A 19,412-nucleotide genomic window follows, 5' to 3' on the forward strand; every position below is an offset into this window, starting at 1 on the left:
TTGATTATTACCTCGTAAAAGTACAAATAGATAAAACTGATATAATGAGCAATCTTGCAATGTTAACAATATTTATTAATAAGCAAAATTGTATCTCTAAATTCGAATTTTAAAGTAAACTTTGATTGTACTACGCGCGCTCAATAAATTTGTCAGCCGATAAAAATTATGCAGTCAGAGATATTTTGGCCAAAATCTTTCAATTATAAATTTTATCTTTTACGATCTCATTCTGGAAGTTGTCCATTATTTCAGGTCAAGGAAATACCAAGAATCAATAGCGCCTTTTTCGAGATCATGACGTAAATCGCATCATTGCATCACTTATATATATATATATATATGTATATGATATAAATATATATATATATTCCGAAGTACTGCATAATAAATGATCACATAACTCAATATCGAATCTTATGTGAATCGACTATTTTGATACAGAAACACGAATTCAAAGGTTTTAGCTTGAAAAATCATTTTGTTAATGGACTTTCAAGTAAAAGAAATTAATATGGGGATTTTCAAATTTTCCAATTAATTCTTTGAACTAAATCAAGTACCTATTTATTATCGAGATTAATTTAAATGTGTTATTAAGTTTGTGGCCACTGCGAATAAATTGGATTTTATTATTAAACTTGAAACATTATTGCGCAATTTCGTAATCATTTTGGCGCTCCAGAAGTATGTGCACCAATATAGATGTAACTAACTTTGTTTTCTTATTTTACATCAATTTGTGTAAAATGACTGAAATCTATGGACAGGGGGATATTCCCTTGGTCACAGACAGTCACCGATCTCAATAAAATAAGAAAACCGGAATAAAATTATGGTCTAACCCTAGCCTGGTACACATACCACTGGAGTACCACCATTTTAATGTAAAAACAATTATTCCAACAGATCTTTACCGATATAAAATTTCATACTATAGGCTGTAGGACTCAAAATTCACCATAAAATAGTAAAATTATTGTAAACTGTTTCATGATACAAATTGGTTCTTGTTTCTTTTGTCAAACGTAATCTATTAGATTCTATTGGACTTTTCGAAATTCTCGAAGATTTGAATACTATAAGCCGATTGGTGAATTTATTTTTCTTTCCAACTCGTTTGAATCAAAAATAATATCCAAGATTATTTTGATGTCAAGTTTTAATTAAGTGAATCGTGTGAACTTGAATCTCATATTAATAAAATAAACTGATATTTCATTAATGAATTCACAATAATTATATATGATTAATGCCTGAAACCTTCCAAATATTAAATTCAAATATTAGTGAATTCTTTTTCAATTAAATTCGTTGAATCACCCCCACATTCAAGTCATTTGAAACTTTTTTTAGTTTTCGGAACAAAAATATTCTACTTAGGCATTCGTACAATTCTAAGTCACCTGTAATAAAAAAAAAAACATATTACCCAAGTTCATTTACGTATTCAAATATACAATATTTTCTTATATCTTCGAAACTGATATGTAGAATCATATGAAATATTAAACAAGGTTATTTCCAAACGTTGCAAATAACAACTCCGTCTACAGGACTTTAAAGATTAAGTACTGGCTTTATTCTAAGACTGTTCTTGTTCCCTATTTAGGGATTTTCTAATTCGAAGGAATTTTAATTTTTCGGAAACCATTACAATTTTTAGTGATATGTTATGAAGTGTGAACATATATTTGTGAATAATACATATATACTAATTCAGGCATTGATCTGAATTCGGACGTAGCCATTGCGTAGCAAAGATTCTTTTGCAATATCTATGCAATGTACAAAAAAATCTTTTCAGTCAAAATATCAATAGCATTTATTTGGTGTTGTGTTTATATCTAGCTGGCAATTTTGAATGTTGTATCATCTTATGTATTGGTTCGTAAAATGTTACAAAATATAACTTGCAATAAAGTTCAAAGTTCAGGTTAAACTTTCTGCGGTTCAACCTGTTATTATTTCAATTTCAACAGCATATAAGAATATTAAAACAATTCTATTTTTGTTGCAATTATTTAGCTATTTGTAAATAAATTTTTATGCTTCATTTGTGAATAAAGTGAGCTTGGTATTCAAAAAAGAGCTGCTTTGTTATAGAACAATGGAAAATATGTAAACTTTTTGCTTGCGGCGTGGAAAGTCATAAAGATTAGATGAAATAAAATGATTCATTGAACATTACAAAATGCAAGCAATAGGAATCAAAAAATTCGTTTCTCCGCTCGGAATTACCTATACTACTAATTTTGCTTCTTGAAAAGCTCTTTGCTACCATCTACTGGGTATCGTTTTAAGAATAGATTAGGTCATGATAGTTTATTCCCAGGTTAAGTACGAATATATAAATTCATCATATAGAAACTAACTTAGCGTGATTTCCCATATTATTCTTTAGAAAAAGACGTCGAAATTTTGAATTGTATTTTCCTAGAATCTTGTATTCACTTTTTCTCTACAAATTAATTTTGTCTGGGAAAAAGCTACAAAAGATTTAAGATTTCCCGATATATATATATATATAAGTAGAAATCGTATTGTATAGCATTGTAATACAAAATTTATTTATGCTAGAAAAGCACCGAATTCTTACTAATGTGGGTTATTTGAAAGGCGCAGTTCAAATGATTCTTTTTTGTCGCTGGGTTTGAAAAGGTGGTATTTGTTTAAATGAAAGTATTGTTGGATAAAATGTGAAATACTTTTTTTATAAGGAATAAATGCTTACACGCCATATAAAACATTGGTGCGAATGATTGTCATTTTATTTTTATTTCATGTTGATAAAATTACTGAAGTACAGGAACTATCTCCCAGCGCGAAAAAATATCTGAAATAAATTTTTTGCGCTGTACGAAATTGACCAAAAGGTTTAGAGGGGATTGTACAGGAATGTTTTTCTATTAATATACTTTATTATATTATCTTATCTGTCATCAATATTTTTAGAAATTCAAGTTCATGGGAAATTTTCCTTTTGACTATTCTTTTGATGTTAACTATTTCATGTGTCTGCAATTTCGATTAATTGTGCCTTTGTGCTACAATTGATACCAAAAAAATCAATTAGCTGTTGCCTACAGCACGTTCGATATATGTTATATTTTACGTTCTGGGATCAATGGCTCATTGTGTTGAAATATTTTAACTTTATTCAGAAACTTTGGTTTGATATGGGCTCAAAATATTTGGAAAAATCTCTTTTCAAAATGAAACGTTTATTTTTATCAGAAAATATCTTAAAATGGGTTAGAATAATTCCAGTTTGTAAACATATTATTAGAAGAAAAAATTTCAAGATATTTTTCCGCAGAGTTGATGGCGTCAAAAAAGGTTTTCCCTATTCCTAAGCCAAGAAACGTTGCTATGATTTGAAAAAAAACGTTAGTCCCAGTCACAGATCACTGTAATAGCACGAATATGTTTGAATCGCCATTTCCAACTTATCTATAACAAAAATTCACACGACTGAAAATCAAATCAAGATTGCTTACTTGAATACTTATTTGAATCATAGTCCCACATAGACATCAAAGATATTTGACTCACTCGTCATAGGGCTTTCAGATATAATTATTACACATGGTGATTTCCAAATATCTTGAATAACGATTTAATGAAATAAACATCAATGAATGATGTTGTGGGATTATTCTGAGTAATATTTGTGGTCATATTTCAAGTGCTCGGTGACTTTTTTTTAATTAATTAAAGAGCTGGTCGGCAGTAACCTTAATATGAGATTTAGTAGGTAAAAATTAACTATTTTTATGGTTCATATATTATTCAATTTATGTAAGTTAAAACCTGATACGTAAAATAGAATGGATGGGTACGCTAGTATCAAATTCGAAAAAATTGACTGTAAATAACAAAACATGAAACCCAAACTTGTATTTAAGAGCAGCTCATCAAAAATAATATGCAAGCAATAGGGTCATTAACGCTAAATTATGTCGCGTAAGGTTATGAAAAATATCTCATGACTAATAGTAGACAACTAAATGGTCTCGCAACAAAATGTTAGTTAGAATGTGCAATTTCAAATTTACACTATTAATTTTTTTTTTAAATAATTGGAAATGAACTGATAGAGAATAATATTGAAGTTCAACAAATAACCGTTATCGGTACTTTTTCGATTAGCAACGGAAACTTTTTTAATGTCTCCGTACAATAAAGTATATTGACATTTATCATGAACGCACACAGAATTCTCATAAAAGTTAACTAAGTAAATAATAAAAGAACACTTCGCGCTTTGTTCTTTGTGACAAACCCTCTTGAGTCAAGTCTAGTCGATGTTTACTTTACAACGTTCCTTACACAGAAATAATTTGCACCCTCTTTATGTCATACAACTGTGATTGTAATTAAATATACCTTAATACTGCAACTGATTATATTAAATAGTCTGGAAGGAGTCATCTATGTACTGTTAAATCTTGCAATCCAATTACAGCGGTAGACAAGGTCTTTTGTGAAAAAACCGTATATGTACATCCCCAATTTTACCTTTAAGGTTTTCCAAAGCTTACTTTATAACCAAGATCATATTATCACATCAATGTTTTAAATCAGCTATATAAGGTGTCAAAAAATGACCGCTCCGAGATAAGCAGCAAGTGTCAAAGTCACTCTTTTACTTTCGATGTGAGTAAAGAAAACCATGGGTTAACCAATTATTCTTGGCGGTTCCATTACATTTGAACCCATGACAATTGCACCTGTATGCTATTGCACCTATGGAATTTTTTTTGTTTCACGGATAGTTAAACCGATACTAACCCTAACCCATGGGTTTTAGCACCCGCATATAGATTGAACCCGTGGATATACGCATGGGTTCAAATGTACATGGGTTCAAATGTACGGTCACCATTCTTGGCGCATGATAATTCGCTACAAATATCCCTGAAAAAAGCTATAAATGGCATGACCTTTATATACCCGTGGGACTGTGTCCTTCATTCCAATATTAATTATAATTTGTCAATTAGAAGATTCTTCTTTATTTTTGCATATACATTAGAGATAATGATAGGACTATATAATAATAAACTGTGTATAATAAACTGTCTAGAAATAGAACAATGCTCAAATACATGGACACGGATGTTAAATATCTAATATGGTTAGTTAAATTGTGTCAAATGTTATATGAAAATGTGTACCGAATACCATATAAAGATATGCTTGAGAATTTAAAATGAGCAAATTTGAAATAAAATATTGAGACCATGATAATAGCAAAATATTCTTGTAGTAACATCTTCGAATACTGTTTCATTGGTTGTCGAGAAAGGAGACTTTTCAATAGAACAATAATAATTAGTCAACAGATCCTTAAGCACACTTCGTGTCTGATGATGTAGAACAGTTGTTGTCAGTACCTGCATTTTATAGCAACATCATCTTTATGAGTGCAGTCATCAACTTCTCCCCATTCGTTTCGTACACATTCAAGAAAAGTATTTTTTGATCTATCACAGTTTTTGTTTGACACCCAAATAGGTCCATCGCCAATTCCGAACTCTTTGTTGGATGAATAAACGTCACCTTTCGGATAGAAACGTGATTGCATCTGACAGATGACGGCTGCGTTAGCCTTTGTGAAATGTTTTCCACATACTGTACCCCATTCACCACCTTCTTTTCGCACCTCCAATCTACCGTTCAATCCATTGTAGGCGTTCCCTTTCATGAAGCGGAAATATAACCCTAAACCACAAAGATCTGTTTAAAATTCCATGCATTTTTTTTTGTACTTGCCTTCGATACATCTTTGAGATACTCACGTGGTGATTCTTTGTATTTGATAACAGTAGTATCATTGTTTATTCTTACGTTTGTTGTTGGACGAGATTCTCCGCAGCTATCTTCTGACTGACTTTCGCCATCAGAACCCATGTAAATTAATTTGTGCATTCGTCCGCCAGCTTGCCCAGCATTTGATACCGCAGTACCGAGTAAGTACAGTTCACCTAAATGAATAGAAATGTGGGAGAAATAAAATATTGAAATTGTTCAATGATGACGTTCAGCGACTTGCACGAAATACCTTAAAGCTGCCGACTGAGAAGCTCAAAAGGGACGCATATTAAGCACTCTACCTGAAATCAAGACAAAACGTGGCAGAAATAAATCGAAATTTAATTAGGTTCATTGATTCCATGACAGGTAATCAAACGATACCATCTAACTTCAAACATAATATAATTCGTCTAACTGTGGCTAGAATATAAGGTTGCCACAGGAAATGGACTCTTCATTATCTCCCAAACACTGTCCGGAAATATTGTATTGTAATATTTAAGTGTGGCTTACTGTAGCGAATGTGTGATTTTAATCTAATAAATCAAATCTAAATAATTAATTAAATTTATGAAAAGTAATCTAATGACACTCCGAACAGAATATATTTTGTCCAGCTGTTGCTGGAATTTGCTAGGGTTGCCATAAAAAGAGAGACATTTAGTATCACACAAACTGTCCAGGAATAGTATTAAATGTAGTGGTTTACCTAGCGAATGTGTGATTTTATTTAATACGAGGGAATCAAATGAAAAATATTTCATATGCGAAAGAAAGTAAAGTTATCAAAATTCGAAAGATTTGAGTCAATGTTTGTGTTTAAAAATAACATGAACTTATTTTTAATTTAGTTCGAATCTCAGATTACATGTTGCTTGTTTATGCTGTAAGCCGTAAGGCTTGAAACGATGAGAAACTAGTAAGGATCAAACGGCTGAGACAGTGTGCTAGCGTTATTATTAATTTAAACATAATTATAGTCAAACCAGATAAAAAATGTTACTCGAAACGTGGTAAATATACCGGTGTCTCAAAAATGTCGTGTTCTACTTGTCCCACATGCCCGCCCCACGCATCTCACTTGCCCCCTGTCCCACGTGTCTCAGTTGTCCCGCGATTCCCACTTGTCCCACATGTACCGCGGATCTAGTGGGACAGGTGCCCCCCCCCCCTTTTTTGAAACACCCTTGAATATACCAGAAATATGAATGAATATATAAAATGTAGGTTGAAATGTAGTGATTGTATTATACCTACCATCAGTATCTTCAGCAAACGATAAAGTTACAAACATTTCTCTACTTGATAGTCCATGGTTTGTGCACAACTTCTCTTCAAAGCAAACTCCAAACCTTTCCCATGACCCGTCGTCTATCTCCTTCAGGGCAATTGGACTTCTGTAAATCAGAAATGTCACATTGAAATGCTTTTGATATGTTAAAAAGTAATCATCCCTGCTACATGGCGCTTTGAGACACATTGACACATTTAGTAATCTCTATTTGTTTATATTCTAGAGCAGTGGATTTCAACCAGGGTTTGGGCGCATACTAGGGTTCACCCTGTGTTACGCAAAAAGATCACTGATGTTATAAGCGCAATAAGACAGCAACAATAATATATAAATCTATAACATATGCATTCTCACGTTGCCTCACTCTCAATACGAAACTTTAATTAAATTATCAAAATTCAATTTTTTTCTCGAAGTTCGATCGCAAATTTTATCGACTCTGCAATCGATGTATTTGGAGTAAACGTTATATTTTGTTATCGTTAGACCATAATGTTATGCCGATTTTACTCATTTTAGTTCTATTACGAGTTCGGGGTCTGTGTTAGCCAAGTGAATACACCCAATGCCCATAGGTTTCAGTCTTTTTAGTTTTTACACAACTTGATGTAAAGTATGCGAACAAGATTAGTTACCTCCATATTGGTACACACACTTCGGTAGCGCCGAATTCTGAACGTAACGCATAACGGTATGGACAGGACAACTTTAGCAAGTATATAAAAAATACAGTATATATAGTATGTTCGAGCACATAGAAGTTCTGATATAATTACTAAAAAAAATTGACTAAATATTATGACTGACATTAATGATACATTTTGAAAAAAAAAATCAAAATTGACAAAATTATATAACTCTATAACTTCTTAACATCGTAACTATCAAACTGGAAAAATCTCACGATATAAAAAAACAAATTTTCCAACTTACACATACTGAAATCCGGAGTAGAAGTAAAGTCCATTTAATTCTGGGTATTTACACCCACGATAAACATATCCACCTATGATAGCTGCCATTTCCGAGTGATCGTGTTCGATTATCGGTTCGATGAATTTCTCTGAATTGATATAAACAATTTAGTTACATTTTTAAACGCTCCAGAAGCATGTGTAACAATATGGAGGTAACTAATTTTGTACGCCTACTTTACATCAAGTTGTGTAAAGGGACAGAAGCCTATATTCACTTGGCTAACACATACACAGTCCCTAAACTCGTAATAGAACTAAAATAAAGAAATCGGAATAAAATTATGGCCCAACCATAACCTGGTACACATACTACGGGAGCATTCATTTTAAAGGTTGAATGTCCTTTTGTATAGAAATGCAAATTTGGATTGCAGTCAATCTGATAACCGTAAGAGTTAAAAATATGAATTTTGTTGTATCGGATGATTTTCTTACTTTTAAGGTTGTTTTCATCCGACGTGCATCCAGTGTTTTTAATCGGACTACAGTGAAACCCTTCTCTTATTCTCCATCCATAATTTCCGCCTTTTTGAATAATATCAATTTCTTCATATGAATTCAATCCTACATCACCACAGAATATTCTCTCTTCTCCTTCGGCTAAAATAACAAAGAAACAAAGTTATCAAATCATGATTTTAAGGAGTGAGGATTTGGATTAACGAGTGAGTTTGATGAGAGATGATACAGAGTTGGGAGTTGCTTCAGAAGTTACTCGAATTGAGGCGGTAAACTTGATCACAGTATTGGACACAAAATGGATGTATTGTACGATATTTCAGATCAATATTACATCTTCATATTGGTCAAGTTCCTTTTTTCTATAATTCACAACAAATCTATATTGTTATCCTGAATAGATTGTGCACAGCTGATGTGGATTAGGATACAACACGTATCAGAAAAATATTCAAATAGGGTTTCTAAATTTGGAAACATGAAGAGTTCATGTATATATAAAATATTTGGTACTCCCGAATTATGCGAACCAAGATGGCAGACACTGAAGCGTAGCGTGTGTACCAGGTTAGGATTGGGCCATGATTTTATTCCAACTTTTCCTGTCTTAGTTCTATTACGAGTTCGGGGACTATCCAAGTGACTCCCGTAGTGTACCTGAAATTATGGCCTAACCCTAATCTGATACACATACTACGTTCCGATGTCCGCCATCTTGGTTCACATACTTCACAAGTACCGAATATTTGAATGAATTATATATGTAATAAATTATAATTAGAACCCAATATGGTGAGAAATATTCATTAAGCTCTTGCCTCTGTCCATAGAGCATCTCCAAGGATTGCGAAGTCCATACGCATAAATTTCATGTTTCGACTTTTTATCCTTAACGAAAGGATTGTCTTTGGGAATAGAATATCGACCATGTTCACTGTTGACATCGATTCGCAAAATTTTACCAAGGTATTTGTTTCTGTGAAAAACAAACAAAAATGGTAAATTATATATCAAGATAACATGAAATTACCAAATTGAAATAATGTTCCTAAACTATCATAACAGTATTTTTAGTGATGATAATACAAATTACAAATTGGTTTTGTCTAGCAACTGTGCAACGGAAAAGCACATGATTGGAATATTCTTTGTTTCAAATTTAGCTGATCAATGATCACATTTAACACTGACATTGGCATCGTCATGCACTAGAGTAAAATTTACATTTTCAGTCAGAACTCAAGCCCAGTCAATATTTTGCTCATAAACACCATGAATCATATGAATACACCATCGCAATGACTCAAATCTACTATTTTAAACAGTAAACTAAAAATTAAACAGCATCTACTCACTTGCTCTGAGCGCGGTTATATGGTTCTTGCATGTTTCCACCGTCTCCTATTGAAATATAAAGGAATCCATCTTTTCCGAAGAACAATGAACCGCCGTTGTGTGATGTTCCATCCAGATGAATTCCTTGGAGAATTACCAATTCGGATTTTTTATCAGCTCTGTTCATGTCATATTTGGAAATCTTTTATGGAGATAAAAATGCTTTTAAATAATATCCATGTATAAACCGTCTTATGGTATACTAAATAACTATATCAGTATTGAGTGTTTTGAGTTAATAAACTACCTTATCAATTCATTAATTGTAGTTGTAGGCTGCTTATAAAAAAGAAAGAAGCTTTTTTCAGATCTTACAGAAACGCTCAAAATATATGTAAAATATGATAGGTTTTATTACTTCAAATCTTGAGATCCGCAGATTCAGTCCAGAATAAACGTACATTACATAAAAGTATCCGTTGGTTTTGTAGTCCGGATGAAAAACGAAGTCTTTAAATCCAATTTCAACTTGTGAACTAAAATACGAAAACAATTTAAAATGTATTTTATGATTTAGATCTGTTTTTAAAGTGACGCCTAACGCGAAATATGATTGGCAACTTTTGGCCATAAAAATAGTCTTCAGTAATATTTGAATGATGATATAAAGTATGAACATGGTCCAATTAACATTATACATTAGTAATATATATATATTATTGAACATACGAAGGACCTATGGACGTTTTGTTACTGCTGTGGAAATCGGGAAAGTGATTTGTTGATATATAATCCGAATAACTCCCCAAAAAATACATGAACAACCTTAGCAGAAAATCAGAGCATCATGATTTCTACAATTATCATGATGTATGATTCGAAATAAGGAACCACTCGTGAATTTTGATATCAATTTGTTTTTTCCCTCCTCAAATTGTACTAATTAATGTTTATCACAATTTACTTACGTCATATCAGCTCTAACTTTATCAGAGATATCAAGGAATGGCGTTGCTATCTTCGATCGATCGGATAAATACATCCAGATAACACCTCGAAGCTCGGCAACCAGAAACCTGAGAAATAAAATAAGTGAATGATATTACAATAATGGTTTTAAATCACAAAAAAACACCAATTTGTGGTATTTCTCACTCTAATTTTATAGCCCATTTTTGAAAACATACCTGTTTTCACGTTTAACCTAAAATTTAAGAAAGCTTCGTAAATGGGGTTTTGTCGCGTTCCTGGGAAGTAGATCGGGGATATGTACAATGGTTGTACCCCCGAACCTTGACCCAAGCGAAATGCTTTCTGTACTATATACAATGGCAGGATTTTTGAGAGTTATTTGCCAGTATGTTCTCACAAACTGGTTTACATATTCACAAACATCATTTCAATTAAAAATTGCAAACTAATTTCTGATTGGTCATTGTTATGATAAACGGACAGATCGATTCTCTAGGAAACACCCTTTATATTAGCTATATTATGCGGATTGATGGCGTTGAGTATACGAATGTTTTCCAAATTTAACTGAAAACTCATTGACAGCATTCCAGATACATTCATTTAATCAATAAAACCTTGAAACTCTTGAAAATGGCACCACTTAATCTACGTACCTTCTAGTGCCGTCATCGAGGAATTTAGCAGAAATTGGTTGATACAAGCCATTGACGACTTCCTCAAGGCAAAATCGAAAACAATCTGAAAAAAGAAAAAATGTATATATATATATATAACCTGGGCGTTAGCTGTCTTGTTGGATCGAAGTGGTTCGTTTAAACATTATAAAAAAAAATTAATTATTTTGATAGCAATAGAAATCTGCAGTATATTAAATGATGATGAAATAAATTTGATAAAGTCTGATACTTTCATGATTTCCTTGACGTCTCACAGATTGTTCCACGTTTTCCACGTCGGGGTAGCAATATCGATCTGAACCGGCTTTCATAAGTTCATTGAATTCGGAAAATTCAATTGTTTCTTTCAGATCAAAGATTATTGGAAAATACGATTTGCAATTTTTGTATAATTTCCCTGCATATTTGGGGCAAATTCCAGGATATTTAATAGTTTTTGTTTCGTCAAAGTTGTATTCTGTTGAGTACATGTGTCCCGACCAGGCTGAACATTGCTGCAAAAATATTAGTAGGCCCCAATTAATATAACAGTCAAATAGCACAAGGACTATCGATAGTAATCAAACGAATAAGTTAATCACAGCTTTCAAAATCAAGTTTAGGACACTTGGAATTTTGTTCCCTGTTTCGTGAGCTGTATTGGAGCAAGAATTATTATTACAATTAAGGTCACGTTTTCAAAATTTGAGAATAATATATATACTGATCGAATTATATTTTGTGTGAATTTTTCCCAACGGAATAGTAAAGGCTGCTTGACGACATCTTAATCCAAAAAAGATTAAAAATTTAGTCACTATAACTATAAGTGAATTAAAATTCAAGCTATCTTCGAAACAATGCTTTTCTACCTGGCATAGCATTTCTTCCAATAGATTTCTACAAGTTTCAGACATGTTTTTGTCTCTTGCAATTATTTCGTCAAGTTTATCTTGAATTTTCTCAACTTTTTGTGCATTGCAGCAACCGAACCATTCGAACTGTGCACACAATTTGAATTTTCTACTCGCATCTCTTGAAATAAAATCTTCGTATAAGATTGATTAGACGACAAAGAGAATCCGTGTGGCAACGTAAGAAGTAATTGTACATTCAGTGTAAATATTTTATCCTGGTGGAAAGTATTCTCGTCGGTTGGCGCAACGTTCTATGCGTTAGGACACGCTTGCCATCGCATTTCAGTGGGCGCTCCAGAAGCATGTGTACCAATATGGAGGTAACTAATTTTGTTCGCCTATTTTACATCATATTGCGTAAAGGAACTGAAACCTATGGAAGCGGGTATATTCACTTGGCTAACACAGACAATCCCCGCACTCGGAATAGAACTATAACTCGGCCTAACCTTAACCTGGTACACATACTGCAGGAGTATCATTCAGTGTACCCCGCGGAGGTTCGAATTCCGAGGGATAATTATATGCGAGAGGATATTCGATCTTCTCGCCGTCTCAGGAGGGTTCACGTTATCACTGGTGTGTGATACGGCTTCCACCATCATAAAATCCATGCATTCGAAACAGATAACTAATCCCATACAGGAGATTGACTGGCAACCCGATGAGAGAGCGTGGTTTGTCATTCGAGTAAGCTATCTTATCGGCTTTCCTCTCCCCAGAAATCAATATAATAATAAAAAAAATCTTATCTTAATTTCAATAAACATGTTTTAGTGTTCAGTTTTAGTGAATTTCAAGATTACTATAATTCGAATATGCCCAGCATTGTGAAGTAAAGCAAATTTCAGTCTCGTCCTTTTTCGAAGATGGGAGATATAATTTGGAAATTACAAATGATCGAAATTGTTGCCGCCCGCTAATTAACCTGATTAACTCTAAACCTCAATATAAATAAATACGTTAATTATAGAAGTTTAGCATGTTCGACTGGAATTGCTTCCAAGACTATTCAAACATCTCTTTAATATTCTATTTGCTCATATAGTGAAAGTCACGTTAAAATATAACTGTCAAAGATATAAACACAAATAACAATTATATAAATTACTTAGAATAAAATTTCCAGATGATAGCTATATTATTGATAATTTTCAATTGAACCTCACTTACTAAATTTTTGCTGACGCCCCATTTTAAAGGCCCCTCGCATCGGTCATCCAGGTGAAGTGTTGATATTTTCCAATAAAGCCTTACTGAAAAAGCCCTCACGTTTTTACCCGGGCCAAATTTAAATCATCTTCCATTTCCTACTTTCCCTAAAATGAACCCATTCTTGAACAAACATTTTTTTTTCGTTTCTGAGAAAAGCGTTTAAGAGCTGAGCATGTTTGTAGTTCGGGTCAGAATTGACCTAAAAAAACTTGTAAACATTGTAGGCTACGCACACCCTAGGTGATGAAATCATTGTTGCAATGGCAAAATCTGATGCGTATTGAAGTTCATATTACAATATTCGATTTTAGGTATAATTTATATTTTCAATGTAAAATGAGCGATAACTTTGTTACAATAGATAGACATGCGAAAATTTAATTTCTATCTAAATTTAAAAAAAAATTCGAAAAAGAAACTTTTAATTAAAATAGAAAAAGTGGTTAATATTGCATTTCGTATCTTGTTTATAAATGTATCCTGTCATTCAAATTCACAAGAAAATGCATCATTATGTAGCCTAATACTGTGTTAAAAAAAGAATACGTTGTTATATATATATATGTATGTATGTACAGGCTTATATTTATATACCTTTAATAGAAAATACCAGATGTGTACTAACCTGATTGTAGGTGCACTATCGTCCATACATATAGGGTGTGCGTCTGACATCATTTTAAAAAATATAACAAAACAATAGCAAATCGGTGTTATTGCAATTTCATACATACTGTATACTAAGTCTAACAATCTGTAACAAAATATACATGTATATATTTATAAATACAAACATCTACAACTTTTGTCCCTGAAAATATATGACTCCTGTTGTTTTGTGTATAAGCAGTAAACTATATGCTATTAGGTCGGAGTGCGCCGTTCTTTTCCTGTGATTTAATTCTACTCAATAGCACAGTGATTTCATTGTGCCGGAAATAAAAGCACTGCAGTGCAGAGGTATCCGGCTGGTCATATACCAGGAATGATATGTATACTGTGTAATCAAAGGTCGAAGAAAGAACAAGAAATAATTATTACAACATCGTCTTTTACATGTAAATTTTATCAGACATATTTACCATCAATGCCAAATACTAATAGGACAATGACAGAAATTGACATACATGACGGTGTTTCCTGAGGGAGAAAATGTCAATAAAAGAGCGCAACTCATAATAGATTTAATGTAGGATCTATCTTTTTTCTATTTTGAAGCCTTTGGATTTGTTTCGTTATCGCTACAGGCCCGTACATTTTTACCCCTACACTGCACTCGTGGATATCTGCAAAAAGGTTGATTTTGAGTATATATAAAATGATGAGCTACAAATGATATATATAACGTATATATAATATATATATTTTTTTCAAAACTCAAAAATGTCAAAATAGAATTCGATTGCAACACCATTTCATTACTTATCGATCTGAACCGGCTTTCATAAGTTCATTGAATTGGGAAAATTCAATTGTTTCTTTCAGATCAAAGATTATTGGAAAATACGATTTGCAATTTTTGTATAATTTCCCTGCATATTTGGGGCAAATTCCAGGATATTTAATAGTTTTTGTTTCGTCAAAGTTGTATTCTGTTGAGTACATGTGCCCCGACCAGGCTGAACATTGCTGCAAAAATATTAGTAAGCTCCAATTAATATAACAGTCAAATAGCACAAGGACTATCGATAGTAATCAAACGAATAAGTTAATCACAGCTTTCAAAATCAAGTTTAGGACACTTGGAATTTTGTTCCCTGTTTCGTGAGCTGTATTGGAGTAAGAATTATTATTATTATTTAAGGTCACGTTTTCAAAATTTGAGAATACATTGATCGAATTATATTTTGTGTGAATTTTTCCCAACGGAATAGTAAAGGCTGCTTGACGACATCTTAATCCAAAAAAGATTAAAAATTTAGTCACTATAACTATAAGTGAATTAAAATTCAAGCTATCTTCGAAACAATGCTTTTCTACCTGGCATAGCATTTCTTCCAATAGATTTCTACAAGTTTCAGACATGTTTTTGTCTCTTGCAATTATTTCGTCAAGTTTATCTTGAATTTTCTCAACTTTTTGTGCATTGCAGCAACCGAACCATTCGAACTGTGCACACAATTTGAATTTTCTACTCGCATCTCTTGAAATAAAATCTTCGTATAAGATTGATTAGACGACAAAGAGAATCCGTGTGGCAACGTAAGAAGTAATTGTACATTCAGTGTAAATATTTTATCCTGGTGGAAAGTATTCTCGTCGGTTGGCGCAACGTTCTATGCGTTAGGACACGCTTGCCATCGCATTTCAGTGGGCGCTCCAGAAGCATGTGTACCAATATGGAGGTAACTAATTTTGTTCGCTTATTTTACATCATATTGCGTAAAGGAACTGAAACCTATGGAAGCGGGTATATTCACTTGGCTAACACAGACAATCCCCGCACTCGGAATAGAACTATAACTCGGCCTAACCTTAACCTGGTACACATACTGCAGGAGTATCATTCAGTGTACCCCGCGGAGGTTCGAATTCCGAGGGATAATTATATGCGAGAGGATATTCGATCTTCTCGCCGTCTCAGGAGGGTTCACGTTATCACTGGTGTGTGATACGGCTTCCACCATCATAAAATCCATGCATTCGAAACAGATAACTAATCCCATACAGGAGATTGACTGGCAACCCGATGAGAGAGCGTGGTTTGTCATTCGAGTAAGCTATCTTATCGGCTTTCCTCTCCCCAGAAATCAATATAATAATAAAAAAAATCTTATCTTAATTTCAATAAACATGTTTTAGTGTTCAGTTTTAGTGAATTTCAAGATTACTATAATTCGAATATGCCCAGCATTGTGAAGTAAAGCAAATTTCAGTCTCGTCCTTTTTCGAAGATGGGAGATATAATTTGGAAATTACAAATGATCGAAATTGTTGCCGCCCGCTAATTAACCTGATTAACTCTAAACCTCAATATAAATAAATACGTTAATTATAGAAGTTTAGCATGTTCGACTGGAATTGCCTCCAAGACTATTCAAACATCTCTTTAATATTCTATTTGCTCATATAGTGAAAGTCACGTTAAAATATAACTGTCAAAGATATAAACACAAAGCACAATTATATAAATTACTTAGAATAAAATTTCCAGATGATAGCTAGATTATTGATAATTTCCAATTGAACCTCACATACTAAATTTTTGCTGACGCCCCATTTTAAAGGCCCCTCGCATCGGTCATCCAGGTGAAGTGTTGATATTTTCCAATAAAGCCTTACTGAAAAAGCCCTCACGTTTTTACCCGGGCCAAATTTAAATCAATTCTTCCATTTCCTACTTTTCCTAAAATGAACCCATTCTTGAACAAACATTTTTTTTTCGTTTCTGAGAAAAGCGTTTAAGAGCTGAGCATGTTTGTAGTTCGGGTCAGAATTGACCTAAAAAAACTTGTAAACATTGTAGGCTACGCACACACTAGGTGATGAAATCATTGTTGCAATGGCAAAATCTGATGCGTATTGAAGTTCATATTACAATATTCGATTTTAGGTATAATTTATATTTTCAATGTAAAATGAGCGATAACTTTGTTACAATAGATAGTCATGCGAAAATTTAATTTCTATCTAAATTTTAAAAAAAATTCGAAAAAGAAACTTTTAATTAAAATAGAAAAAGTGGTTAATATTGCATTTCGTATCTTGTTTATAAATGTATCCTGTCATTCAAATTCACAAGAAAATGCATCATTATGTAGCCTAATACTGTGTTAAAAAAAGAATACGTTGTTATATATATATATGTATGTATGTACAGGCTTATATTTATATACCTTTAATAGAAAATACCAGATGTGTACTAACCTGATTGTAGGTGCACTATCGTCCATACATATAGGGTGTGCGTCTGACATCATTTTAAAAAATATAACAAAACAATAGCAAATCGGTGTTATTGCAATTTTATACATACTGTATACTAAGTCTAACAATCTGTAACAAAATATACATGTATATATTTATAAATACAAACATCTACAACTTTTGTCCCTGAAAATATATGACTCCTGTTGTTTTGTGTATAAGCAGTAAACTATATGCTATTAGGTCGGGGTGCGCCGTTCTTTTCCTGTGATTTAATTCTACTCAATAGCACAGTGATTTCATTGTGCCGGAAATAAAAGCACTGCAGTGCAGAGGTATCCGGCTGGTCATATACCAGGAATGATATGTATACTGTGTAATCAAAGGTCGAAGAAAGAACAAGAAATAATTATTACAACATCGTCTTTTACATGTAAATTTTATCAGACATATTTACCATCAATGCCAAATACTAATAGGACAATGACAGAAATTGACATACATGACGGTGTTTCCTGAGGGAGGAAATGTCAATAAAAGAGCGCAACTCATAATAGATTTAATGTAGGATCTATCTTTTTTCTATTTTAAAGCCTTTGGATTTGTTTCGTTATCGCTACAGACACGTACATTTTTACCCCTACACTGCACTCGTGGATATCTGCAAAAAGGTTGATTTTGAGTATATATAAAATGATGAGCTACAAATGATATATATAACGTATATATAATATATATATTTTTTTCAAAACTCAAAAATGTCAAAATAGAATTCGATTGCAACACCATTTCATTACTTATCGATCTTGATCGATATATATATATGTTGAGCCTGGGTGGTACTGATTTTTAACGATTTGTCCCGCCAGGTAGACCTAAATTTCCCGGTTATGCAGTATGTATGACAGTCATAAATATTATTTTTATTTGATATTAATACAATTTTACTTTTTAACAGAGGCAGCCGATTTACACACAAATTTGCAACTCACTTCTCTAGTCTAGATAGAGAGATAAATTGTATATTGCATGCTTGTCTAACACGCACTGTCCCGTTTATTTTTTGCTCCAGATGGTAAGATTATATATGCGGCCTTATGATTCTGCTGAAATCATGTATATCCCATCCAAACGAAACAGTTAAGTGAGTAAAAAGTCTAATAATGCATCGCGTGTGTTGAAATCATTGTAAATATGGATTTGAGAATATGATATTTTTCAATCAAATCATTGGCAGCCTATAATTATCAGTTTGATATCAACATTTGGAAAAGTTGAAATTGGAAAGATTGGTAATGAAAATAGCACTGAATGTTTGCAGACCAATAAATGATTTCGAAGTGTTGTTTTGAAATCTGTGTTAAATATATTTGTAACCACACGGTTAGCCCCAACTCCATTATATTACCCACGACCACGAACTTTGCAAAATCTCATTAAAATGACAACTATATTTTCAGGAAGGCAAAAAATGCACAGTTTCTTTGTCAGGAATGATATATTTCAGAAACACAAAATAAAAAATTCAAATATCAAGTACCTAATTAATGACTTGTAAAAATTCTGATAACAACAGGCAATGAAACTGCCTCTTTCGCTTCATTATATTTTTTGTTGTTTACCACTGGAGGCGCTGGTGGTACATACGTTCACAGATTTTAGTGATTGTGACATCATAATACCCCATGCGCGTTTGCTGCGCGCGCTGCTTCAGGACCTTGATTCGACCTTCTCAGGACTGTGGGATTTGTGGTGCAAGGTTTTCGTTGTCTGGTTGCAGATTTGTAGTTCCAAGATTTTAATTGTATTTTCATATATTTAGATTTAATAACATTAACTTAATTTCAATAACTGTCCCAATCAACTGTCGATTGTTTTGTAAGCTGAAAGCTACACT

At 32.8% G+C, this 19,412-nt stretch overlaps 2 protein-coding genes across 3 annotated transcripts; both read right to left on the bottom strand.

Annotated features, from left to right (window-relative positions):
- Positions 1 to 4,993: 4,993 nt before the first annotated feature.
- LOC120347315 (HHIP-like protein 1) lies at positions 4,994 to 14,393 on the bottom strand. Of its 2 annotated transcripts, none has more exons than XM_039417233.2 (13): positions 14,274 to 14,393; positions 12,389 to 12,551; positions 11,767 to 12,031; positions 11,514 to 11,598; positions 10,854 to 10,961; positions 10,304 to 10,421; positions 9,906 to 10,087; positions 9,369 to 9,526; positions 8,527 to 8,691; positions 8,048 to 8,177; positions 7,078 to 7,217; positions 5,805 to 5,990; positions 4,994 to 5,727 (listed from the first exon to the last, which is right to left on the bottom strand). In XM_039417233.2, exons 1-13 carry the CDS (start codon positions 14,378 to 14,380, stop codon positions 5,393 to 5,395), a joined length of 2,142 nt encoding a protein of 713 aa, XP_039273167.2. In that variant the 5' UTR covers positions 14,381 to 14,393; the 3' UTR covers positions 4,994 to 5,392. The 2 variants fall into 2 exon arrangements, with proteins under 2 accessions (XP_039273167.2, XP_039273168.2); XM_039417234.2 differs by lacking the exon at positions 14,274 to 14,393 and adding an exon at positions 13,607 to 13,692 and having other exon boundaries at positions 4,995 to 5,727.
- Positions 14,394 to 14,955: 562 nt separating this feature from the next.
- Positions 14,956 to 17,640, bottom strand: LOC144429849 (HHIP-like protein 2). The gene is made up of 3 exons (XM_078118067.1): positions 17,516 to 17,640; positions 15,629 to 15,791; positions 14,956 to 15,277 (listed from the first exon to the last, which is right to left on the bottom strand). Exons 1-3 carry the CDS (start codon positions 17,620 to 17,622, stop codon positions 15,071 to 15,073), a joined length of 477 nt encoding a protein of 158 aa, XP_077974193.1. The 5' UTR covers positions 17,623 to 17,640; the 3' UTR covers positions 14,956 to 15,070.
- Between the last annotated feature and the right edge of the window lie 1,772 nt (positions 17,641 to 19,412).

The sequence above is a fragment of the Styela clava genome, chromosome 11 (assembly GCF_964204865.1).
Source record: "Styela clava chromosome 11, kaStyClav1.hap1.2, whole genome shotgun sequence".
In the NCBI taxonomy this organism is placed as follows: domain Eukaryota; kingdom Metazoa; phylum Chordata; class Ascidiacea; order Stolidobranchia; family Styelidae; genus Styela; species Styela clava.

Bases quoted from the DNA above. Each gene is read 5' to 3' on its own strand.
- LOC120347315 (XM_039417233.2), bottom strand. From the start codon at position 14,380: ATGTATGAAATTGCAATAACACCGATTTGCTATTGTTTTGTTATATTT. The intron at 11,599-11,766 runs GTATCAGACTTT...TTCTTTTTTCAG, and splicing joins ACGTCAAGGAAATCATGAAA to ATTGTTTTCGATTTTGCCTT. The intron at 10,088-10,303 runs GTAATAAAACCT...TCTCCATAAAAG, and splicing joins TGCGGATCTCAAGATTTGAA to ATTTCCAAATATGACATGAA.
- LOC144429849 (XM_078118067.1), bottom strand. From the start codon at position 17,622: ATGTATAAAATTGCAATAACACCGATTTGCTATTGTTTTGTTATATTT. The intron at 15,792-17,515 runs GTTAGTACACAT...TTTTATTTCAAG, and splicing joins GATAGTGCACCTACAATCAG to AGATGCGAGTAGAAAATTCA. The intron at 15,278-15,628 runs GTAGAAAAGCAT...ATATTTTTGCAG, and splicing joins TGGAAGAAATGCTATGCCAG to CAATGTTCAGCCTGGTCGGG.